Source organism: Dermacentor silvarum, chromosome 6, assembly GCF_013339745.2.
Source record: "Dermacentor silvarum isolate Dsil-2018 chromosome 6, BIME_Dsil_1.4, whole genome shotgun sequence".
Lineage (NCBI taxonomy): Eukaryota > Metazoa > Arthropoda > Arachnida > Ixodida > Ixodidae > Dermacentor > Dermacentor silvarum.
In genome coordinates, this window is record NC_051159.1 from 179,363,979 (window position 1) to 179,384,915 (window position 20,937).

Below are 20,937 nucleotides of genomic sequence, written 5' to 3' on the forward strand. Positions count from 1 at the left end.
CACTCCTGGCAAATGCCACTAAGTGCATCACTCTATCTAAAGGATCAGGTTCCCTGTGGGTGACGTGGCGCGTTTCTCCCCCAGCAATGGTAATACGATCCGGCCTGCTTTCATGCGCAGATCCTCCCCGCGCGCCTGTGATAATCGGCTACGACGAAGGCACCCCTATCGTGGCCAACTCGATACAGCGCATCAAGTGCGTCTCAATCGGGGGAAACCCGCTGCCGTCGGTCAAGTGGTACAAGGGCACCAAGGAGGTAACGTCGCCGCTCTCTCCACTACCCTCCAGAAGCGATGCATTTGCAAATGCGCAACGATTACATCTACGCGGACTTGTGCCTAGCTCCCTAAAAGATGCCATCGTTGCACCTTTGCATGCTTTATTTCAGGCCAGTGTGATGGCCAGAAGTGACTTGCGCGTCTACCCGGCAATGCGCGTAACTAGTATCAACCTTTTAATATTGCGTTTCAATCGGCAAACATGTAGCATAATGTCGGCTGCCGCAGTCATGGGCCCTTAATGTTGAATGTTACGCAATAAGATCATAAATATTAAGAGATTGCATAGTGGTCAGTGGTAATCAGTTAAATTAATTATTGTACTCTTGGTGAAAACGTTAGTTGCATGTATACGAGCGTTTTCATCCTATTTGTATTGAGGTTGGTGAGTGCGTGTCAAGTTCTTTATACGATGCTCATTAAGGCTTTCTATTGTAACAATGCGGCAATATAGGTCTCGTATTTTTCAAAAAGAAACTTGAAGTGAATACAATCGACTTCGTTAATTCGACCCTTACGGGACCGAAGAAATTGATTGAATTATTCGGAAAACATTATTACACACCGCTAATCCATTTGAAAGTACTAATTCATATGGAAGTACTTGCCCGATTCTAACATGCCCCCGAATCAAACGTGTAGTCGCTTTATATGTGTCCAAAGTAAGAAACCAGCGTAGAAGCGACATTAAAGCTCATAAGCAAAGTAGAAATCTAACGCGCACCCGATGTTTTTTAGGCAGAAAAATAGGCAACGGTCTAATATGTGTTACACAATGACGCCTGGTTTTTAAAGTCAGCTTCGCCGCCTTACAGGTGTATTATGAAGTGAAGCATACGAACGCCGCGAACGTGGTTTTAGATTCGTATCCGCTTGCACCGCTCAGGCAATTTCCGTCCCAATTTTCTTTAAAAAGAAGGTGCGCATTAGAACTGGGTAAATGTCGCAATCAGACATTGTCAGCTACTGTTATTGCTTGAACATATTCCTAGGGTAAGCCGAAAATAGGTGTTTTCGACGGAAGATTGATGAGTGTTCAACGCATTCACTGTTTCCTAAGCTCCGCCGAGAAAGACGCTGCCACAAAAGGGGTCGCTATTGGGGTCACCATAGCAGTCATGCACGTGAATGCTGACTGGTCAAGTCCGAATTATCTGGTGAGGGCCAATTTTAAGAAAGAAATAATGAAATTTTGGCCCCATAGATATGCATGGGCACCGGCCGGGACCTTCGGTTGGGATCGAATAACCCGAAGTCGAATTAACAAAAGGCTACTGTATTTTAAAACTGCAATGTGCGAGCCGTTCCGTATTGCAATTTGTTCTGCTAATTTTCTTTTCTAGTACTCATCGCTGTCTACGGTCACAGGAAGCGGAGTGTCGAGTGTGTTGGAAATCATGGCTCAACCGGACGACAATCAGGCGACGTTTCACTGCAAAGCCTCCAATTCGGCCACTACGGAGCCCCTTACGACGTCCGTCAAGACGACGGTTCTTTGTAAGAGGCCACTAAGGCTTTGTTCAGTCTTACTGATTTTCGCCTAATGACCGATAGCGCAAAAACAGGAAACTGAGTTATTCGGAGCGAGTTCATGTGTAATTAACGAATCATAAAATAAAAGAAAACACAAGGACAAATGAGGAACACAATGCAAGAGCTTACTGTCCACTAACTAAATGTCATTGATAAAGCTATGACTACGTATGCAATATGAGTATTATTAGCCGGCAGCTGTGGTTATTAGGCCATATATTGCAAGGAACCATTTATTTTCGATACTACTTCACTTATCTGTTAATCCGTTGCGCAAGAGTGGTCGATCCCACTGCTAACGGCTATGTGACGTCCATGGTGGTAGTAACGTTCGATGCATAACGAAGGCCGACAAGAACGAGAAATGCAATGGATCGTTACAAAATACGGCCGTTGTCTGTGAGTCAACTCAAACTGTAAGCCCTAGTCTAGTGATCACCTTGAAAACAACTGTTCTCGCCTACCACATGTTTTCCTGAAATTTTTTTTCACCTATCTGCTGGCGGATCATCTGATCGAGAAAAACACACAAATCATCTGATCGAGAAAACGCTCAAATGTGCATTTCTAATGTGTTGCATGTGCGCTCTTTTCCATATATGTCGCTCGCCGCAATTCGTCATATTTGCGTTCGTTCAAATAATAACTTACAAAAAACAACGACACATTGTTATTATATCGCAGTTCCTCCGAAAGTAGTGTCTATCACGGTGGTTCCACAAGCTCCGAAAGAAGGTGACACGGTGAGTGACGCATATTTCGTTCTTGATTGAAAAATTATGGTTGATCCCTCTTTCATAGGAATCGGTAGAACACGAAAGTGAAACGCGTCTTCACAAAAGCTGTTGCCGGTTTATTATACGTGAATAATTAAGTTGCAAGTAGCCATCAGCGGCACCCTACCACAGCACAGGGATCCTCGACAATTGCCACAAAAGCGAAAGTTGTCGAACTACTCGCGACTGGGAAACATCCCCCGGAGACTCTGTATTGCACGCGCCGGAGCACTGTGCAAATCCGCCATAAATCACAGGCGTTCGCAAACCGTACAAGCGAAACCGAACGGGTTGTTAGTGAATCGCTTCGTGAACTCACGGTCCGCTGCAGCGAAAGGTGCTCGATTTGCGGGTCGGCGACCGTGTTGCATGGCGCGCGGGGTCCTTTTGGCGAGCGGCGTCCTGCTGCCGTGTCGCATCGGCGAAGGTACGAGCATTTTGGTTCGGCTCCGTAGTGTCTTGGGCAGCCAGTTGAGTTACGACGCGCTCCGCTTCAGGAATGCGAGTGGCAGAGTTCGCAGCGTGCGCCGCAAACACGTGAAGGCGTTCCGCTTCACGCTGACGTGTCTCTCGGCGGACCAAAGCGAGATCGACGTCGTTGCCTGTCTGCGCCGCTTAGTGCAGCAGTTTTCGTAGTTGGTGCCACCGCAAGCGAAGCAGTAGGCGGCATGTAGCACTGCTCATGCATGTTGAAGCTGCACTTCGTAGATGACGAGGCGTCACAGGCTAATCCGACACTAAAGACAAACCATGTGCGGAAACTGCGTCGTCACCTCCGCAGTATCCCGCGTTGGAGCCTCCGCTGCGCTCAGATTGCCGAAGCGCTCACTGTCGGCGCTCGTTAGTGTCATGATGCAGCACTTCGCTTCACCGCTCCTAGATGGCGGCGCCAACCCTGTCAAGATGCATGTAGGCTCCCTATGTCAAGATTTCATATTTTACACGTTCACCTCGCACGTCACATCCATTACAGGAAGTTGACCATGGACCCCGGCATAAAACACTTTCTTGTTAAAAAAAAAAGACCACCGTTCAACTAGATTACCTGCGGCTACTCATACAAACTCCTGTTGAAGCTAATTTTCATATAAGCATGTGCGAGAAAAAAAAAAGCTGCGTATATTATCAGAAAAAAAAAAGTTCTCTGTGTACGATGTATTGGAGGGAAAACTTTATTTTATATGGACGGAGTTACGTGACGGCAAAGCAGATATAAATTCGGAATGGGTTACTTCTACAAAAATGTGGAAATTTGACAGAAACGCATTTCGCGATTTATTCGTCCAGCCGCTGATTCATAATTCCCTGAGTAACATAAATATTTTTGAGCGAGTTGGTGGTTTTGATTCATATCGTACTTTAGTAAAAACATGGTGCCAGAGATCAGAAAGAGAGAAATGACATGTGCTTAAAAGAATGTGCATGCTGTTCCTTTCTTATACCCCCGTGCCGATTTTAGTGCTAAGATACGATATGCGAAGCTTCCAGTAAAGATTAAGTTACTGAGAGGTAAACTTTAATTACACGGGCCACTGGACTTTCGTTTTAAGAGCTTATTTTGTAATATATTATAAGTATCAGTGTTTACTTATATTGTAATACAATAATCACTGCAGTTAATGCAATTAACCTGAGACTTGGATATGAAGATTATAGCCACTTGCAGGACACCGTATGCGTGCAGCCATTTAAACAGCTATGACTTCATATTATTCAAATTTGATAGTCATATGCATTACATATGGCATACAATTTTATCACTCGTTTGTTTCTTGAAAGCGTACCTAATTGAAATTGAAATGCGTCTTCGTTAGTCGAGCGTCTCGGCCATGGCACCAGTTGCCTCCATATCAAGATGGCTACATCAGGACTCTGGTAAACAATAGCAGTTTAACCGAAAAACGCATAAAGCTCACATGCAGCTTTAGTGTGCTTTTCTTTTTCTTCTTCTTCGATTCTCTCCATCTCTCTCTCTCTCTCTCTTTCATTACAGTGTTTGTACGTGCATACGAACCTCGACAAATCTCCTGGGTGTCTGCAAATGCAATGTGACCCGCACTGTAAAGCTGGTTTCTCCGTTAGAATATACCTTGCGAGGAGAAGCCCACTTTTGTGATTCCCCTCACAGAGCATGAGACGACCAACCTGAATATCGACAGCATAGTATATTTTGTTTGCGTGTAGCGTATAGCATTACCATGACAATGGTTGGAGTCATCAATGAGTAAAACATCATCACGTAGAATTCGACCTTGGTTCTCTAACTTCTTAAACTGATGGCTCAGTCGATTGCACCTTCAGGAAAGCGGTGTCAGCATACCGCTTCATAGGCTAACCAGAATGCCGATGTCTATGACGTTTGTTACGTTTAAAAGGAACAGTCATATTATATTCATTGATTTTCACAAATATTATGCTTAGTGCATTAAAACTGTTATAAAAGATGGGTGAATATAGGAAATATATTCCAAAAAATTGAAGCTTTGGTAGCAATATGAATTGTAGTAAACATGAGCTGATTAAGTAAGCAGGTGTGCTGCGGCGTAAGTAGACCGACATGAAGAGAGACTCGATGACCACGAGAAGGCGCGTGTGAAACGGTGGTGTTGATGAAAAGTGCTTCCCGTGGGCAGCGCGTGCGAAGGGACACACCTGTAGCGCTGCACTGCCGCTCCGGGCAGCATTGCATGTGTAGCGTGCGTTGGAAAATGTGGCCCGACTATTACTAACTGAATGAACAAGCGTGGTGTGAGCGCGCACAAACAAACATGAATAGATCACACTGAATGACTGCAGACAACGACCGTCAAAACGCTGGCAGCGAGCGGATATATACGCCGCAGGAGCGGGCGAAGGTACGTGCGGTCTATCGCTCCAACGGAAACTGAGCGGCGAATGCGCATAAAGGTCAGAGCCGTGTGGAGATAAGAGACGGTGCGGTCGAACGAACGACGAGCGCGGTTGTTGGCAGCGTAGAAGTGCGCCCCCCCCCCCCCCCCCCCCCGCTCCTTCCGGCGCTGGCTTCCCGCTTCCTTGCTTGCGCGTGGGAGAGATAAGAGACTGTGCGGACGAGCGACGAGCCAACCCGGTTGTTGGCAGAGAAGTGGCGGCGCTGGCTTTCCGCTTCCTTGCTTGCGCGTGGGAAATTTACAGCGCTTTCACTTCGCAACCAAGACAATTCATTCCGTAAACTGTGCCTCACCGCGCATATGAAGTGGAAAAAATGTACATGTTATTTTGCATTTTGCACAATAACTGTTATATCTTACATGACGTTCTCAATTTTTTTTTCTTCTGAAAATGTTGGTAGGCTCTATAGCCGTGCATATATATCACTTTTCCTGCTTCAGGAATGTATATATGAATCTGCATATGTTCACTCCATCATTCTAATCGGCTTATAGGTTGTATTGGGAACGTTTCTTGGTTGCGCGCTAGAAGTTGTATATGAATGCCAAATTCGGGCGAGATCTAAATCTTTCTCTAAAGCTTCTGCTTGATCCTGTAGCTGATTTTAATGGAGGCGTCTCCTGTCACGCATCTCTACGGCGTGTCAACAGTGCTTACATATACATCACCACTCTCGCTAGTATCCGGCGAAATCCCCGACTGGTCGTTCTAGAGTGCTACTGCTGAACTAATAAAGCTCCATGTCGGTCGGAGATGAAGCTTCATTACAAAACTAAGCCGGCTACAATGCGTGTTACGGTAACTAAATGCCAACTAATTAGGGCCCTCTTATCATCGAAGTACATCTTTAATGATCAACAGTGGTAGAACAACGAATCCCTTTGGAATAAATGTTTCAACAAGGGTGTATGTCTTCGCTAAAGCAACAACTTTCTTTTCTGCCTTTACGTAGCTCACTCTCCCCTACACCCAAAGGGCATGGTCAATACGCCGGTGCATAGAGTAAGGTCAGGAAAATCAGTGTTGAAATGGAGGGGCTGTTTAGTTGTGATGGCGAGAGAATTGGAGGGGGATGTGGTGCTACCGGTTCTTCCAAGAAAAAGTTGCGACAACAGAAAAGCAGTGCTGGGAGAAGGAACAATATAGGAAGGAGCAAACGGGCCCTCATAGCTATCTTGTCCCGTCTTCCAGGGCTCTGTTTCTGCGACCATGAACCAACAAGCCCGCCAGTCAATTCTTGCTAGGTTTGACATAAACCAGAAAGGAATCTTAACCTCTAATCAGGTGTTCTCAAATCTGGTGAGCCTAGTTTTCCCAGAAAACAGAAAGTAAGGAGAGATATGGTTTTGGTGGTTGGAAAACGACCAATACAGAAATAAAAAAAGAAAAGGCTCCAGAAAGCTGATTTGTATAGATATGGGTTCGTTAACAGTAAATAGTACAAATAAGAAATGATAAAAATGAGTACTAATGCACGTCTTGTCGAAAGTTGAAAGAGAGAGAGGGAAAGAAGAACCATTGACGTGAAATGCATCTTAAATGATGTCTTTCACGACGTTGTAGCATTCGTGCAGCACCCTTTAACGATCTGATGGAGACACCACCAATAAACAAACCAATAAAAAAAAGTACCTGTTCCTGTCGTTCGCCGGCAGGTGGTGCTGACGTGCGAGTCTGGCAGCTCGAACCCGGAGAGCAGTATCCGCTGGGAGCGCGACGGCCGCACCCTGTCTGGCCAGCACCAGAGCCGCGTAGCGGCCCAGCACGGCGGCAAGGCGACGCGCAGCCGACTGCGCCTAAACGTGACAGCCGCCGACGACGGGGCCACGTTCACCTGCCTCGCCTCCAACCAGGTGCAGCCGGCGGCCACCAGGAGCGTGGCGCTGCGCGTGCGACGTAAGGGACCCAACCTGCTGCAGTAAACCACAAAATAAAGACCTCGTCACCGAAAGCGAGGGTTTGGTTCACTCTCGGTGTCAGCAGCGAGCTCGTACGCGCGCACTGATACGTGAATCCTTTCTCAGGGAAATACGTTTTTTGTAGGCGTGGTGTGCTAGCAGCGAACGAGGTATTTGTTTACTCTTCTTCCCCCAGTATTACATGGCATTACGGGTACACAAAAATGGGAATTTGAGACAGAAGGGCCGCCGTAAAAAAACCATGGGCAAACGCAGTAACTTTAGGCACTAAAAGCTTTCACAAGTGCGTTTTATGAGAAATGGTCTGATAGAACGGTCTTTCCTAACCTCTTCCTATATTTGTGCTTGCTTGCGTTTGCGTGTCGCGTCGCTATAACTATTATCGTCGACTTTCTTGAGAATGACAGGCCACTTCGGGCGTCCGGAGTCTGAAGTTGCGACCCACACTCAGCTCCGGCATACTTGAAAAAACCCGACTTCTGGGAAACAAAAGCCATGACTTGCGCATCAGGGGCCGAGCAGATTTCTTTCTATTTGTGCTTAAGGTGAGCTGGAAGCAAAGCCGTCTTGAGTTATAATCTGACATTCCAATTACACAATTTTGTCTCTCTGCCTACGAGCAGCAATCACCGCTTGAAAAGCCCCAACGTTCTCCTAATGTGCGTTTCTCAAGTTACATCATTTTAGCAGTTACTGTTCGCATTTTTCTGTGAAGTGCTGACGTATTGCTTGGAAGCGTTCAAGCAACAACGAGCACAGGCATCCCCTTTCGCTATAAATTGATGACGTTCCTAAATTCTCAAGCTCTAGCTGTATTTGTGGCGGGTTATATTTATTGAATTGCACTTGTAAACCACATCGAGGTGATTCTGTTTAAGATGATGGCCTACGGCGCCATTTATTTTCTCCGACAAATTGCGAGATGCTTATAAGTCTTGCGAAATTCTTTATATATATTTTTAAACAGTCGTCAAGCTATAGACTGACAGCACGCGATACCCTGCATGACGTAAATTTCGATAGGATGCCAAAAGAAGAAATTGTTTGTTGTGTTGTTTGACTCACTGCTAGGTAAACTTGTTTCTAACAAAATATACATTATTATCTGCAAATATAACTAAGTGGTGTTTGCTGCTACAGAATCTTTCATAAAAATAGAATAACTCGTAATTAACTCCACACACGGATAGTTTTTAGAATACAATAATCATGTTCTGAATTTTTCATAGACGCAATTCTAAGCAAGCCGCCTTGCGCAAAAGCATCAGGACTTGCAAGTCAGCGCAAGAAATATTTGGCACGGAGAGAAGAGACGAAATTATTTTTTTATATCAGAGGCCGGAGCTCTTGCTTTGAGATTGTCGATGTCTGGCAAATGTAACACGCATTCTGTGTAACAGGTTTCTTTCCTCCTCACACTGATGCTTATATCATAAACAAACTTTGAATGCACTACACCCCTGAAAGGAACGTAGCAATAGAAGTGGTCATAGGCTTTTGATCGAGGGAAATACACTAGGTAGGTTTAGAAATATGGGACCCAACGTTAAGGGATGCTATCGGCCAGGCGTATAAAAGAACGCCGAGTACAAAATAATGCAAAAAGCGTACAAAGGAGTTCGGGCTTTCGTGCACGCAAAGCCGCTTGGGGACGCTATTTATAAATCTACACGCCGCCTATGCTTTGCGTTTGAACCTTCTGAAATCACTCGAAGCATTTTTGTGACGTAACTTTGAACACAGACCCAATCATAAAAAAAAGGCAGACGGTTGAGATACATTGCCGCCTGTGAGGCAATGTATCTGTGCGTTCGCGACTACCGTCGCTGTTAAGCGACCGTAACTCAGAGCTGGGTGCCGAAGCAGTTGGCATGTGTGGGCGCCAAAGGCGAGAATATGTCGTCACTTGCCGTACAGTTTCATTCGTGCCGTTTCGATCGGCAAAAAATTTTGTAACTTCACTTTCGCAATGACGTACGCAGGCGAGGTTTAACATTGACACGCCTTCGCCTCTGCTTTTGGTCTTCCCAGACAAGCCACTGTTCCTGCACCCGCCCGTGGCAAAACACGAGGTGAAGCAAGGCGACAGCGTGCTGCTGAACTTGTCCGCGAAGGCTTACCCTTCGAAGATAAGCTACGCATGGACCAAGGAAGGCGTTCCGCTGCCTCTGGAGTCGTGGCGGGAAACGCGTAGGGTATTCCACCGCGCCTCGGCGCTCTTCATCAACCACGCACAGAAGGACGACAGCGGACGCTATGAATTCGAAGCCAGGAACAGCGTCGGGTCCACCAAGGCCACCGTTGTCGTCAAAGTGCATTGTAAGTACTCTTAGAGGTGCTATAGCACGAACGCTTCGTGAATGGCCAGGAATGTAAGCGAACTAGTACTGCCTTTCCACATAGTCGGCACTAAGGGTCGCAGTAGGAGGGTCTGTAAAGATGTTTAAGTCAAGCTTTTAATAGATTATTTAGCCGATAAAGTAGTTGAGTCGTTACGTCGATAAAGTAACGTTCCGGGGAAGAGCTGGCTGGAGTGATAACGGACAGTGGAGTTCGTCGGAGGCGCAGCTAGAATAGTGACCACCTTTAATTTCAACCAATGCCGTCAGTAATTCTTCACTTTCTTTGTGGAAACCGGAGAAAAATAGCGGGAGTATGTAGCGCTCATTGTTTCATCCTGATATTACTAGAGGGATATTTCGCGCTGCGTTCGTTTGACTACCGTGCGAACGATGCGCAGTGTACATAAGTCTCTAGTACACGAATTCGTCCACGCAAGTTGTCGCAGCCTGTATGAAAGACATTGAGGAGTCGTTGTTTTTCTCCGAAGTTTTATTTTGTCATACGATTTCTACGAAACGTTATATATCCAGCCAAGCAAGCGTGAAATTACTGGTACATATTGCACATTTGTAGGCCTTACAACGCCAGAAGAACACCAGTTTGATCAATTATGGCCTAGCTGAGCTCTCCCAAGAGAGACCATTCCTGCTCGTATAGACTAAGTATACTGCCGTGCTACTTCGCCTCTCAACGCCGGCGCTCGACGCTATATTTAGCTCTGATTGCGTAGTGGCGCGACGACAGCGTCATCTGCTCACGCGACATGGCCGAGTAACGGCGTTCGTCCTCTACACAACGAATACGAAAGTAAGGTTGCGAAGACATGTTTTCGTTACATCGGTTTCAGAAAGCGACCCTGTTTGACCGCTTTTAAAAAAGTAAGAAAAAACGAGGGAAAATGTTGAAACACACCAAATATCAAAACACAATTATCGACAGACATCATAAAAATTACCCTACAGCGAAATACTCAAACCTGCATGGGAACAACAGTATAAGCAGATGCATATGTAGAAGTAAATAGGGTTAACCTGGAGAAGTTTGAAGTAGAATGTTTCCGGCAACTTCATTTCGATTATAGGAAAACAGCAAACTTGAGATGCGCACGTTTGACCCATAGGCTGAAAAATACTAAACGAATCATACGATTAAAAAAAAAACAACGAGACTGGAACATTTAGTGAGCAGGTCAATCACCCAGCCCTACTTCGGTACCAAATGCGCAACGGCCCTGAACACTCCATTTCAGTGGCTCTGTCCGCCGCATATTTTCAGTGTGGCTGCCCAGAGTTCCAGTGTGTTACATCCAAGATGATACCAACTGGAGTGGGTTGCCGCCAATCTTCCTCATGCTTACACCATAGCATTTTTCCTTGCAGGCTGCATTCAAATACCTGACATTCTTGGCTCGCCGCTGCGCCTCACGTGCCGAGAATTTAATTGGAAATCCGGTTGCCTTACCGACCGGGCTAGTGCCGAAGAGCAGCTTTGAGACACTACCTGATCGAATGCTATCGTAGCACAGGAGTGCGAAGCGAAGACAACAAATGCGCATTCGTCCATGCATGCAGTAAGGTACGCGGACCAAGCAACACGCGGCCATCGCCCGCAGAATACGCGCGCCATCTATGCACTGCATTCACCGCGCGTTATCTCGAACGACAAGTTCTCCTTGTTAAAGAAGGAGATGTGTGTGCAAAATCCACTGGTGGTACATAAAGTGGTCTGCACTTCTACACTTATGATTGTCGCAGTCGTTAAATGCCACTATCTGCTGCATGCAACAGCAACAGCGAGACCGTTTCACAGCTCAAGAAATTAAATGAGTAAACCGCTACGAAATTCCAGCTGTGATACAAACATCTCTCAAAAACTGTATGCAAGATAAAGAAATAGTTTTCATGAGAACTCGTGCGCAGGACAGCAGAGAAAAAGATGAATTTAAAGAATGTCCAACAAGCACTCGCATTATCAGTGGCCCTCAATGACACTCCAGCTTTTTTTATATACACGTTTCTGCTTGAAGATCTGCAACAATATGCTGGAAACAAATATTTTGCAAGTTCAGAATTTGCTCTATCCATCGGCTTCGCCGTCATCCATATATAAGCAATTATAATAGCGTGTCTCAATTAAGACCTGATTCCATTCGGTAATTCTGCTACGCGGCGCTAATAGTTGTCGCTTATCTCTTTCGTAGCAGTTTTGTAGACTGATATTCCAGAACTGATCTTGCCTCAGGATTTCTGCTAAATGCGCATGAAGTCATGACAACTTCATTTGCAAATAAATAGCGCTAAGCAGTAGTGCTACGTTAGGTACCTAATATAACTTCAAGAGGGTGGTACGTTGGGCATGTTGGTATTCCATGCTGAAACCATTGACAGCGCGAAACGACAAGAACTACACAGAAAAGATACACGGAAAAGAGCTTGTCCGTGTATCTTTTCTGTGTAGTTCTTGTCCTTTCGCGCTGTCAGTGATTTCAGCATGGAATACCAACATGCCCAACGTACCGTCCTTTTTCAAGTTATTACTAGTTCCTTAGGCTCTTTTCCGTTCCTAAAAAAAAAAAAAAAAAATCTGCGCTTGTACGTGTATCTTTTCTGTGTAGTTCTTCGTTTCGCACTGTGAATGGTTCCTAGTATAACACTGCGATTTATCCTGTAAGCAATGTCTGCCTCTTCAAACAATTTATCTGAAATAAAGGGCGGAAATCAAGCTGTCTTTCTCAGACAATGTTGAAGTAATCTGTTTTGAATACGACAAAAACGCGGTGTACTGTGGCTGGCATCTGGAGGCATAAAATCTTAAGTATACATGCGCCCGTCCTGTCTCTATATCGCTTCTGTACCATGTTCACGCATTTTTGCACAGCTATCAAACATGTCTAAGCACAAGCAAACTGTATAATAATAATAATAATAATAATAATAATAATAATAATAATAATAATAATAATAATAATAATAATAATAATAATAATAATAATAGTTATTATTATTATTATTATTATTATTATTATTATTATTATTATTATTATTATTATTATTATTATTATTATTTATTTATTTATTTATTTATTTACCGTGCCCAGGAATATCCAGGAGGTCTAAGTGCTGGCGCACGCATACATTAGAAAATAAAAACGGCAAGAAATATAAATTAAAAGAAAACAACGAATGAATAGAACAATCTTGAAACTGAAAAAGGTACCTTCAACAAGGCGCAAGGTGAATACAAAAGAAAAAGGAGGAGAAAGACGCTTGAACAATTTGTGAAAATGACACAATTAACGCAAGGCTAGGAAAAGAACGATGACAGCGAGTAATGAAAAATATCAAAATCATGAAATAAGCGTTATGAAGACTATTCTGTAGACGGATGAGTGTAGGTGATGACAGGTAGGAAGATGGAAAGGTCTGTGTTCTCTAGTGACCTTGCGCGTAATACGAAAGATGATACAACCATAGTCCTTAAAACATGGAATGACTATGATGTAACTGGGGAGTTTGGGGCACATGAGGATACTGTAAAGGAGTTTGAAAAGAAACAGAAGGTCAGCGCGATTACGTCGGCAGCAAAGTAAGGGCAATGACAATAATCCAACAGTGCTAGAGCAAGTTCTAGTGTACGTGTTAGCAAAGCGGTGATGATATATGCTTAGAAACGTTTTCTAGACCCTATTTACAATGTCACTGTTGGATCTGGAAAAGCAATTCCAGACGATCGACGCACACTCGAGTTGAGGAATACCGATAGTCGTGTACAACTTGAGGAACGGTGTAGGAGAATTTAGTTCTATCGATAGTCTGTAAAGAGCGCATACCCCGCTGTGCAACGTGTTTAGTGTGAGCAGAAAAGTGTAAGGTTGTATCAAAAAGTACACCGAGATCATTGATCTCACGGACGTTGCACAACTGTACAGATTCTACAGAATAAGAAAAATAAATGCTTGCTGTTCTGCGTGCAAAGTTCATGACTTCTGTATTAGCAGGATTTAAGGTAGGGTTGTTATCCCTGCGCCATTTAGAAAAAGAAATCAGGTCCGACTTCGTGATAATAATAATAATAATGATAATAATCAATCAATATATCAATAAATCATGTTTAATTTGCCCAGGAATAACCCTAAGGTCTGAGTGCTGGCGCACGCATACATTACCGACCAAAAACCAAAAACAACAAAACTGCAGTGGAATATAATTTTTAAAAAGCAATGAATATAAAGAACAATTGTGAAAAGAGCCTACTACAACAAAACTCAAGGTAAATACAAAAGAAAAAGGAGGAGAAAGACGCTTGAACAATGCGTGAAACTATTACGCAAGAAGGCAAATCTCGGAAAAGAATGATGACAGTGAGTAATGAAAAATATCAAGATCATAAAAATAAGCGTTATGAAGACTGTGTTCTGTGGACGGCTGAGTGCATGTGATGACAGGCAGGAACATGAAAAGGTATATGTTCTCTCCGGATCTTGAGAGAAATACGAAACATGATACAACTGAGGATTTCGGGACAGGTGAGGCTGCCGTGGAGGAGTTTGAAAAGAAACAGAAGGTCAGCGCTATTACGTCGGCAGCGAAATAAGGGCAATTACCAACCGTGCTAGAATAATCCAGCAGTGCTAGAATAAGAACGATGCCTGTCATCGTTCTTTTCCAAGCTTTGCCGGTTGTGTCACAGATTCGCGCATTGTTCAAGTACCTGGGGTGCTGTGCAGCATGGCGAGCGTTAAATCCGCATCATCAATTCCGGATCATGATAAATAAGAAAAAGAACCCAGCTAAGCTTACACATGCAGAGCCAACAAAATTAACGACAAAGTCAGTTAATTCAATTATTCACCAAAAAGAAGAACGATTAATATTGTCCATAGGCAGACACGTGCACGCACAAACTTTGAGTAAGAACCGGGAGCGATCATAACTAAAATTGTTGCTGTCGTACAGGTTACAGTAACTTCAGAAAATACTTCAGTTTAACTACCTCCTTTACTGCAAAAAGAATAACAGCGAAAAATCAATATCGGCCGCAATCGAATTTAGGGCTACTGGCTTATTAAGCTAAAATATAATGCGCGCCTTGGCTAAGCCCTGTCGAAGTTCGTAGATTTGAACAATACCGACGTGCATAATTTATTCAATTAATAACGCGGATCCCATGCGCTCCCTGAAAACGGTCTTATTTTCAATAAGTGAGAGCGCTGTAATTGAGAAAAATGAAATAAGCCAGAAGATCCAAAAGTAAGGGGGGGGGGGGGGGGTAGGGGGGGCATATGCTAATCTTTGATCGAACACGAGTCAGCAGTCGTTCGAACTATCCATTTAAATGAGGATGCTTGCACTTGGGCACCTTCCTACTTTTGCTATACGAGGGGCATAAAACTGAACGTTATGCAAATTTAAATACGATATTTTCTGACCTGCCATTTGTTCGAACGCTATAATCACGCGGAGTCCCGCATATGTGGGGTCATCTGTTATCGGCTTCCAGAGCAAGCGAGTTTCACCACTGTTTCTTCAGATGAGCATAAAATAAAGACCTGTAATCTAAGTGCTCGTGGAAACGGCATAGAAGAAACTATGATAAAAAGGCGGACTGGGGATTAAGTGTATTTCTTCACGTAAGCAGGATCCTTTACTTAAAAGCCGCTGGACACTCATGACCACAAAATAGCAGTATAGCTGGCTCGACGTTATAATAAAACGCTTTGTGTCGGTCCGTCCGTGCTACCATGCATGTAGAGAGAGAGAGAGAGAGATAAACGTTTCTATCTGAACTAGCGACAGAGAGCAAAAACATCTCTTCGCCCTCAGGTGGGCGGCTTCCTCATTCCAGGAATCCGTGGGCTCTCGCTGCCACCCTGGCTCGGTCCACCAACTTTCGCCGGTCTTCCAGCTCTGGGCAAGCCAGCATGGCCTCCCAACAGTGACCTGCCATGCCTGTAGCAAACATAATTTCAGTGAGATATAGACAAAATAATAGCGACTGCTAAGGAGCAGACATTCATGTCAACTTTACGATTTCCGACTTTTCCCCAAAACTGGAACAGTCTAAACAACTCAGGCGTCGTGTCTCTAGCTCTGTATAACATGGCAACAATACCATAATTATAATTCTACATAGTTCTTTGAGGTTGTCAAGGAGACAGACTGATTGACTGTACATAACTTTTCAATGCACCAGTGCTTTGCAAACCCGACTTTTAAAAATTCAACCAAACGAACTAATTATTTCATGCAAACAGAAAATTAAATACATTTGATTTGTCCTATTCAGACGGATGGTATTGATTTTTGATATCAAAAATGGTGATATTGATTTGTGGTGAGGAGTAACTTGTAAGCTTGATACTTCAATCGGTATTTTTTAATTCACGATTTTCGATTATTTTTCCAGAACATTGGGGGACTTTAATAAAACGTCCGCTCCAAATAATTCTAAAAATCGGTTTATTGTTAAAAGGCAGGAAGTTTCATAAAACATTACTTCTACCGGTTGCCTAATGGGCACAGTGCTTGATTCCACATGTCAAAAAAGCAAATTATCGGTGACACCAACCCGAAGCCTTTTATTAACGTGGAGTGTAAATAGTGCCCAAAGGACGAAATTCGAGATAAAATTTCAGGAGCGAAAGTGGCGGTCTCGGTGGATAGCGAGTTCTCCGCTTATCCAATGCCTCAATACGAGCTCTTTTCTAGCGTGTGTGATATGTTAAGCAAGCATCAGCTCGTGATGGGAGAGAGAGAAAGGATGCATAGAAAGGCAGGGAATATGCAGCACTAAGGACATACCGTGACTGGCAGATACCCCATACGGCAACTTCTTCGATGACTGAGTCCAGCAATGGGCTGACGTTAAGGCATTTCGTTCACTACTAAGCTTCGCATGTAGAGGCATCCATAGTGAGCCCCTTTCCCAGCGTTTTCCTATATTTCACCAAATAGGCATCGAACCATGTCCTGGCGTTCTTTTCTTCTGCCCTTGGCATTTAGTGCTCCGGTTTTGTATTCTGTAGCATGAATAATCTACTTCATTGACATTATAATCCGAATAGTTTTATGCATCGGTGCGTGGCTACATATACTGACATCCCCATCTATGAAAGGGCTCCTTGTGAATATACATTGTCACGCAGTAGCTTGCCTCTCTCGGCATCCTCTGAAGGGACAAATGTACAGATCTTGACACTATCACATGATGAGCGAAGAAGCATAACGGGGGCAAAGTTTGGCAATACGATGGCCCAACGTATCCAATTTGCTATCAAGACCTGCTGGCGGCTAAAATGAGACGACTTTGAGATCGACAAGTATGTTTCATGCCCGGTCTATGGTTCGTCCGCCCAGCTTGCACTAGTCACTACGGTAATGTGTGAACGCGAGTGCACGCGTATTGTATCGTTTGACCGCCTATGCGCCTCTTCGTGCCGGGTGCGTCCAGCTGCTCCTAAGTCATTACGTGGACGCTTGCGCTTCGAGGCAAGCAATCATGTCGCCGGAAAATGATGCTACATTACGCCATTAAAGAGTGTTCTACTGCGTTACTATGATGTATGGTACGTTGCTACAGCGCCGTCAGTTGCGAAAGTTGTTGCGCCAGTTTGACATAAAAGAATGTCGGCTCGGCGACTCCGCAGACCCTGCCCGCATCACCAAGATAACGGAGCAGGTGCTGGCCGGTGCGGGCGAGAACGCTTCGTTGGCGTGCGCCGCGGACGCGGACCCGCTCACGGACGACGTGGTCCGGTGGCGGCGACCAGGGTTCGACCTTCGTCATCGCGCCAGGCTGCTTCTGGAGCGTGGCCGTGCCTTCCTCACGGTGCTCAACGTGACCCGGGAGGACGAAGGCCTGTTCGAGTGCGTCGCCCACAATGGCCTGGGCAGCCAAGTTGCCCGGGCCGCCAGGCTGATCGTAAAGTGTGAGCTGAAACTTTGAATTAAGACGGTTGGCATGACCTAGCTGGATGCAACAAGACAGCATCAACAGAAAGTTTCATGGTTAAATTACTCAAGGAAACTGTGCGCCTGTAGGGCCTGTGCACGGCTGCAGTACTGCGACTAAGTCGATTTGATTGGCACTCCGTGCATTTATTTATCTGTACGTCTCGCGTTACCTTGTAACGTCGTGGCTCTTTAAAACAACATTTTTGAAGCAGCTATCATAAATTCGTTATACAGCAATTGACACCACTCTGCCCCCTAAAGGTTTCAAAAATTTAGTGACAAAAGCGATAGCTATAGAATATGGAAAGTTATTTATCATGGTTAACACGTGCGAAAGCGTCGTGGTTTATTTATCTGTTAAATATTACGCGATGATATGAATGGGCCACAAACATAAGAATTTTCATTGTTACAAATAAATGTTCGAAGCAGGCGCGTGGGACAACTGATCCTGAAAGAGGAGTGGAAGGAGCTACAACATACATTCTCAATGAAACAATGCCAAATGATTTTGTTGAAAATCCGGACCTACACTTAATCATGATGTTGGTTCAACGTTTGCAGCACTGGATTTTCCTTTGGCGATCTTAGCATGGAACTAGGGGAAGCAAAGTAACAGACGTAGACATTCTCTCCCTCGATCTCGTCTTTTCTTCTGTTACGAAGCTGAAATGTCCCACGATATGATCTTCCTCTGTGCTTTTTACTCGCAGCAGCACGCACAGGGCTTTAAATATTCAAGATTTCGAAAGCCTTAAAAATGAAGAACTACTGAAACTAAGCAATTTGCTTTCACACAGAGGGCTTAGCCGGGAGGACATAGTTCTTAACTTGCAAAGCTGTGGCCTGAGTGCAGTACGAAAGGTTAACAAAAATTTCTTCGTTAAATTTTAGTTAAGGTCTTTATAGAAAACATATACAAAGTTGAAAGTGAATGTTGTTTGAGGTGAATAAATTAAGTAACATCTTTGGCATTTTGTGAAAACTCAATGCCGACGAAACTAATTTAATCACGCCATATATAGGACAAAATGTACACTTAAAAGTAACAATATAGCATATGCAGGGCAAGCAGAGTGCTTTTTGGTATAGCTATATATGTTCACTCACTTACTGGAGATATCTCTAACATTCCATAGGTACATTTCTGTCCTTTAAGTATTACAGATAAAAAAAAAGCATTGTGAACACTGCATTTAAAAAACCTTCAGGTGACTACATAATATGACCCAGAATTGCTATATTTGGAATGGTTCTCTGGACTGCTTCTAATGCAAAGGCTCCTTTTCGACAAGGGCTCTTTTACATTTCATAATTATACATGCAGCGCTGCAGACGTATTTTTCTTTCATATGCTTATCTTTATCCCGATGTTGCCTAGGTAAATCTATGCCAACTCTGTCAAGCAGGACCGCCCTTGCTGCATTAATTCTTCGATCAAAGGGTCCTTGCATTGTCGCAGTCGTCAGCGATGCCGTGCCCTCGCATTCTCTCGTTTGTACTGTTCCTAATGTAGTTTCATATCAAGCTCATAACATTGTAAATCATTCAGTGAGTGCATTTTAAATACGGAGCAGTATTTGAATATGTGCGTAAAATGCATTCATCATTGTCTAACTGCGAGTCAGCCTAGTTGGAACAGATTCATTTTTAAGAAAACTTTTTGCGCGCAAACAAACAAGAACGAAGAAAAGGAGCAACACAAGGACGAGCGCTTCATCCCCGCATCATTGTCCAGTGAATTTTATATTACCCTTCTCTGTATTTATTTATAATAGTACTTTACTTCAGAGACCTCGACACAAGACATTAAGTGAGGGGTCATAACCAAGGTATTGGACTGAATGTTCAATACTTCACATCATTTTTCAAAAGCGAAGCTCTTCTTTGCGAACGGTTTCATGACCATGGGCGCTGCGGCCGCGCTGTTCTCTTGCCGAATAGGCCAACCAATCACAGCGCATCACGCGCGCTGCTGGGTTCCTTGCAGCCCCACCAGATGGCGCTTGCCTCCGTGCTTCAACCTTTCCTTTTTCAAGCAAGGAGAATGGATTAAACAGTCATTACCAGGACTGATGTACGCGGATGACATTGTACTTATGGCTGACAGCAAGGAAGACTTGCAGAGATTAATGGACATCTGTGGTAAAGAGGGAGGTAGCTTAGGTTTTAAGATTAGTAAAGAAAAATCGGCAGTCATGATTTTAGGGGCGAAGCTCCTTAGGGTGTGGGTCGTTCCCTCCTCTGTAGTAGTATAGTAGTAGTATGTAGCCACCTCTAGTTTATGAATTGCTCAATAGATGGCGTTGTGTGTCCGTACGTGAAAGAGACGCCGCATGTAGTTTTATGAAGTGTTCACTAGAAGTCCGTAGCTCTGGTTGGCATGGAGACCGCTATGCATGTATGCATACGCATATATACATATATATGTATATGTATAGTATAACCGGAAGCCGACTTCCGCTTCCTTTTCCACTTCCGGTTCCGCTTTTGGTTCCGGAAGCCAGCTTCCGGCTTCCGGAGAACGCTTCCGGCGTTTTTCTCGTCCGTAGCTAGGTGCGCTGCGGTGCACAAGGGCGTTCGTCCCCGACGCGCGCTCTCTTTCTTTCTCGTCCGTAGCTAGGGGCGCTGCGGTGCACAAGGGCGTTCGTTCCCGACGCGCGTTCTCTTTCTCGTCCGTAGCTAGGGGCGCTGCATTGCACAAGGGCGTTCGTACACGACGCGCGCTCTCTTTATCTCTCGTCCGTAGGTGTGGTTTACCCGAATGAACCCCCGGTGCTTCCCCACTCATCATCATTCACTTCGTGGATATGCTGTGATTTTTTAAATGATAATCAGGGCAGCGAGCATAGGATACAGGAGGTTACGCTGGAGGAGGTGGATAAGTACAAATTTCTTGGTGTGGATAAACAATGGGGCTGAGTACATAACGGAACATGAAAAATATGTAACGGATAAAGGTAGCAGAAATGCAGCTGTGATGAAAAATAGGGCACTGTGGAATTGCAATAGGTACGAAGTGGTGAGAGGGATTTGGAAAGGGGTGATGGTCCCTAGTTTGACTTTCGGCAATGCGGTCCTGTGCATGAGATCAGAGGTTCGAGCAAGGTTGGAAGTTAGCTGCGAGGGGTAGGTAGGCTTGCTTTGGGAGCACACGGAAATACACCAAATTAAGGGGTACATGGTGACATGGGATGGACGTCTTTCGAGGGCAGGGAAGCTAGC

The 20,937-nt window shown here is 44.5% G+C and overlaps 1 protein-coding gene across 1 annotated transcript in view; it reads left to right on the forward strand.

Moving 5' to 3' along the window:
* Positions 1–20,937, forward strand: part of LOC119457078 (nephrin-like) — a 60,058-nt gene that overhangs the window by 28,027 nt on the left and 11,094 nt on the right. The window contains exons 10-15 of the mRNA XM_037718906.2: positions 121–257; positions 1,623–1,776; positions 2,497–2,555; positions 7,154–7,394; positions 9,449–9,736; positions 17,406–17,687. Coding sequence (XP_037574834.2) covers positions 121–257; positions 1,623–1,776; positions 2,497–2,555; positions 7,154–7,394; positions 9,449–9,736; positions 17,406–17,687 — 1,161 coding nt within the window. The remainder of the gene's footprint in view (positions 1–120; positions 258–1,622; positions 1,777–2,496; positions 2,556–7,153; positions 7,395–9,448; positions 9,737–17,405; positions 17,688–20,937) is intronic.